General features: G+C 44.9%; 1 protein-coding gene across 1 annotated transcript; it reads right to left on the minus strand.

Moving 5' to 3' along the window:
- Positions 1 to 1,852: 1,852 nt before the first annotated feature.
- Positions 1,853 to 4,002, minus strand: LOC127348809 (uncharacterized). The gene is made up of 2 exons (XM_051374707.1): positions 2,585 to 4,002; positions 1,853 to 2,071 (listed from the first exon to the last, which is right to left on the minus strand). The coding sequence occupies exons 1-2, from the start codon at positions 3,963 to 3,965 to the stop codon at positions 1,998 to 2,000; spliced, it is 1,455 nt and encodes a 484-aa protein (XP_051230667.1). The 5' UTR covers positions 3,966 to 4,002; the 3' UTR covers positions 1,853 to 1,997.
- Positions 4,003 to 5,309: the final 1,307 nt, after the last annotated feature.

Here is a 5,309-nt window from a genome sequence, read left to right on the forward strand (position 1 = left end):
TTTCTGCAAACATCTCTTTCCACTCGATACGTCTAATCCTTTGTGTTCAGCAAACCGGTGAGATATTGACAACCTCAATGCAAGTTGGGGCAAAGTACTTTGGTTGTGTTGTGTGCAGGTTCCACGTTGTTGCTGATGCCGCTAGTGCGTCCTGCCACTTGTCAGCCAACAACACCTTCAGAAGTCACGTCTTTCTCCTACTAGTCGATTAAACCTTGGTTTTGTACCGAGGGATAATTTGATGTTGTGCTCATCACACCTTCCTCTTGGGGTTTCCCAACCGCTTCCACAACTGCCAACAAGATTGTCCGACGCCATCAACGGAGCACCATCAAGCATCTTCAGTATAGCGGTAGATAACTTAACAAGCTTACTTAGACAACTTCAATGTAATAGTAGACAACAACATTGCAGCGACGGACAACTGAACAACAGTGGTAGACAACTTAAAAAGCAACCTCACAACAATAGTAGGCAAGTTCACAAAGAGTTCTATACAACTTCACTAAAATGGTAGAGAACTTTATAACATTGGCATCAGTACACCATACCAGTAACATGCAACATCACTGCAGTTGTAGGTAACTTCACTGGAGCGGTAAGCAACTCAAAAGCTACATCAATATGCAACTTTACACTGACAACATGCAACTTCACACCAACGACATGCCACTTCAGACCAGTGAAAACAACTAAACAACTTCACAAACCACACAGGTTGGTAATGTATCGAAAATAGCGACACAAAGCATGTCCAGGTCACCGTCCATGTCCATGATAAAGTTAAATAATGTCTACTCTTTCCCGATGAGAGACATTTCCGAACATGGCACCTTAGCCCTCGCCATTGGCAAGGTCCACATATGGAGCTCCTGGTTTTGACGCATCTCACAATAGTAGGCAACTACAGAAAAAGTGAATAACATCTTTACATCTTTAGGACGATAGTAGACAACTTCCACACATTTGTAGGCAACTTTAGTATAGCGGTAGACTACTTCTAATCTTTTGTATGCAACTTCGCAACTGCACGAGTTAACCTTAGTAAAGTTGCAGATAATTTCACAATAGTGGTAGGCAACTTCGTAACTGCACGAGTCAACTTTAGTAAAGTTGAAGGCAATTTCACTACAGCGGTAGACAACTTCGCCACTGCATGAGGCAACTTCAATGCAGTTTTAGGAAACTTCACTGCATCAGAAGCAATTTTGCAACAGCTTAATGCAACGTCGATGCAGTTGTAGGCAACTTCACTACAATAGTAGGCAACTTCACAGCAACATGATGCAACTTCAGTGTACTTGTAGGCAACTTCAATGCAACAATATGCAATTCATGCAACAAAATGTATCTTTACAACAATTTTAGGCAACTTCGATGCAACTATAGGAAATTTCGATGTAGCAGTAGGCAAGTTCGCAAAAGTGGATAGGCAAAAATCCAATTAGTAGATGGAACAATTCACAAAAATTCCAAATTATTCTGGGTTCTATATGAAAAATCGGAGTAGGAGAAACATTTGTATCATGCTCTGTTAATTCTTGCAAATCCAGGGGTCTTATATCATGTTCTGCCAATTCTCTAAATTTATATGTATCTACACGGTAAAAAATATTTAAACATGCAAATTTAGACGAAATTAAACTTCCACGGATGGAGTAGACGAAAAGCTTCCGCCACTCAACAACATGTCCGGCTCAGGCCTGCCACACGCAGACCAAGCCAAAATTTAAAAGCAAAACCGCAGCAGCAAAAGACCAAGCAAAAACAACAACAGTAGAAGAACAAAGGGCGCAGCAAAGCACACATGGTTCCTCGAGTACACATATAAAGTGAACATGTTTTACTTTCTTCTCCTCTGACAAGAGGGCAGCCTGATCTCGCAAATAGATTTGACCTCTGATTATTCATTATTTTAGATATGTTACGGACCTACCTATCCGTAAATTTCCTTCACCACATGACATTTCATCCTTGCATTGCTCCTCTTTCGTACTTTATGCATGCCTCAAGCTACATCTTCTGGCATAACCCCCACGTTGTGCAAAACGTTTTTGTTTCTTTCCAGTATCTGCAAATGTTGTAAAGACACTACATGTTAGTTGTGTGCGCGCAGTTCAATGCATAGCGAAAATATTTCAAAAATCTTAACAATAGTGTCATTGCTGGTGCTAACCGATAGTCTGGTGTCAACCCCCAGGTCAGGACTCAGGACGCACTAACAGTCTAACACTACTCAGCCAGCATCTGTATACTCTACCCTCTTGAGTTTAACAAAATAAAATAACTTTTCAAATATAACATCATCATTTTAGATTATTCTTTTAACTAAAGAGGATAAAGGGGATCCTAATGGTGATCCACTTGCATCTCTAAGACTGATCAATAGAACATGAGTTATATGCCACAAGAAGTATGCCAGTGTATTCAGATTTGAAAGAAAATATTTTATACTATGATGGAAGAACTTGTTCCCCCTGGCCGCTTACACACATGATAATGCCAATCCAAGAGAACTAGCTGTAATGCAGTTTAATTGGAGATGGGCATACTACTGAAATGTTTGCACATATACTGAACATACCTTTGCCAATATCAATGTGAAGCTCGCGTCGCTTGGCAGCAGTCAAGCCAGACGGTGGCCATGGTAGATGGAAAGGATAAGCCACTGTTCCACCTTCACAAAGTTTGGCCACGAGGCTGAGGTTCTTTAGGTCAATGGCATACTGATGAAACTTGTCGCCGGCACCGGCATGCACACTGCCCGCCCAAACAATGGCTAGTCCGGCGACCACCTTCTCGACGCGATACTTGCCGCAGCCAGGAAGCAGCTTGCTGAATGGCTTGTCCTTCTCGAATTCCCAATTGCTGACGCCGCAGTGGTTCTTCTTGAGTAGCCACACCTGTAGCCGGCGGTTGCTCACGCACACGAGGCAGATCTTGCCGTCCTCGGTCTCTCCGATGGAGTACCTTGGAATGCGTGGCGGAAGCTCGAGCGTGTAGAACTTCATGGTGCGGGTATCGATCATGAGCGACGAGGTACCGGTGGACGCGTCGTCGTCCACGAATATGTGCCCGGACGCGTACGTCGCGTGGTATTCGTAAGGCGGATTCATGGCATCCACAACCCATGGGTGATAGCGCCACTCGCGTAATCTGGAGTCGTACTCGACAGCTCGCATGTTGTCGCGACCGTCCATCTGCAAGGAAACGACGCGGAAAGAAGAGTCTCCGCCGTCGAGCAAGCAGTTAATGGCGGTGCCCGGGAATGGGTCATCTTGTGGGGAGCTTATGTCAGCGCGGCGAAGGAAGACGGGATCATAGACTGTTAGGGATCCATCTTTGGAGAGGAGGAGGTGGCCGTTGCGGCAGTCGTGGATGCACCACCTGGGGTCGTCCTCGAGGCCGGCGAGAAGGAAGTCGCCAGTGCGCGCGACGGCGACCAGGCCAGGGTCGGATCGCGCTGGGCCTGCGAGGTGGAACACGGGAAGCCCGAGGGAATCCCTTTGGGCAAAGACGCCGAGGAAGCTGCGGGGCGATGAGGCGTGGCGTGCGCGGAAGCGGTCGAGGAAGTCTCCGGCGGATGCGATGTCAAAGAAGCTGTCGGAGGCGCGCACGGCGTGTCCGAGAGAGGCCCACGAAGGGAGGCGGAACAGGATCTCCTCGGCATTGTCGCCCTTGAGGCAGTCAATGGTGGTCGTCACCTTGACGTTGTCGTCCTTGATGGAGCCTATGGTGGTCGTCTCCTCGACGTTGTCGTCCTTCAGGGAGGCCATGGTGGTCGTCTTCTCGACGTTGTCGTCCTTGTGGGAGTCCATGGTGGTCGTCTCGACGTTGTCGTCCGCCTTGGGGGAATCCATGGTGGTCGTCTCCTCGACGTTGTCGTCCTTGACAGAATCCATGGTGGTCGTCTTCTCGACGTTGTCGTCCTTGAGAGAATCCACGGTGGTCGTTGGCAGTGGCATTGGCGGCGTGCAGGCACAACTCACACGGAAGCGACGACCTAGTCTATCTAGCAACAATTAGAACAAGCAACCCCTCACGGGGTGGCGGCAGTTTCGCGATCATATGTTGTTTCTAACGATCGCAATATCCACGGCCCGTCCGCAGGCTACCAGATCGAGCAAGAATCGGGATTCCCGCGATTTGGGGATCTCGTACGTATTGCATGATTTGCATCTAACGATCACACTAGTCGAGTGCCCGTGCGTTGCTACGGCTCATCCTGTTTCTTTTTTAAGCATATCTTAATGTGGTGATTTGAAAAATTATGTGCATAGAAAAATAGCTACATAATATTCTATAAAGATTAATATTAAGCCCCCTTTAAAAATAATTAAAGTGTATAAATTTAGTGACATATCACATATACAAGCACAAAAGTGTTGATAAGTATTCATCATTTACTCAAATAGAATATTTATTACAGAGTATTTATCACAAATTATGGTAGTCGGTTTTTCCTCGTTCTCTTTTACTCTACATCTTATAGAAAAAAAAATGTTCTATATAAGTCTAGATTTTGGTTTTGTAAGCACAGAAAATGAAGAGTCCTACTTTCTACTGGATGCAAATAATTTTAGTGTAGCTTGGATTCATTATTCACATATCAAAGTAGTAGTATTAAATGACTTTCTAATTAATCTTAAAATTTTCAGATTGTTTAGTAAAAGAAAACAGAGGAAGTATGCACGTTTTATAAGTATTGTAGGCAATGGCCCATTTTAAGTGCCCTAATCTTGAAGCTCCCATCATTCGTTAGTTTGTCGAAGACTCGAAGCTCCCTGAACCTAATTCATTTTCCATGAATGTTGCGTGTAGGCAAGCACAAATATAACCCTAAGATGCACATATTCAATAGATAAATCAAAATCCATGGTGACTATTATATAAAATCAGTTATTTACCAACATTCAGATGTTGTCCACTCTTCAAATAACAGAAATTCGGTGCATGTGAAATGTTGAAAAGAAAAGGTTTATGGTGTTGGGAATCCCCCTACATGATCCCGATCATGACCTGCCTGGTCGGCGACCTGCGGCAGCAGGCTGGGGAGGGGCAAAGCCTACGCGTAGTGTGACAGGAAGACCTCGTGGTCGTGGTTCCTGGTTTTTAGCCTGGACGTCACCATAAACTCACCAAAATATACAAAAGCCTTGTTTGCTGGTTGAATGGTACCATGGATAGGAAACTCATTCCAAATTTTTTGACATATCGTACATATGGATACTGAGTCCATTATGTGGTTGCTAAGCTGAACTTACATATGCGTTGGTGCTCAACTGCTCAAAGTTACATGTTCTTCACAT

The sequence above is a fragment of the Lolium perenne genome, chromosome 4 (assembly GCF_019359855.2).
Source record: "Lolium perenne isolate Kyuss_39 chromosome 4, Kyuss_2.0, whole genome shotgun sequence".
Lineage (NCBI taxonomy): Eukaryota > Viridiplantae > Streptophyta > Magnoliopsida > Poales > Poaceae > Lolium > Lolium perenne.

What these genes read in the sequence shown, in the direction of transcription:
- LOC127348809 (XM_051374707.1), bottom strand. Translation starts at nt 3,965, where the DNA reads ATGCCACTGCCAACGACCACCGTGGATTCTCTCAAGGACGACAACGTC. An exon ending in TCACATTGATATTGGCAAAG is followed by an intron (nt 2,072 to 2,584) that starts GTATGTTCAGTA and finishes CAACATTTGCAG; the next exon opens with ATACTGGAAAGAAACAAAAA.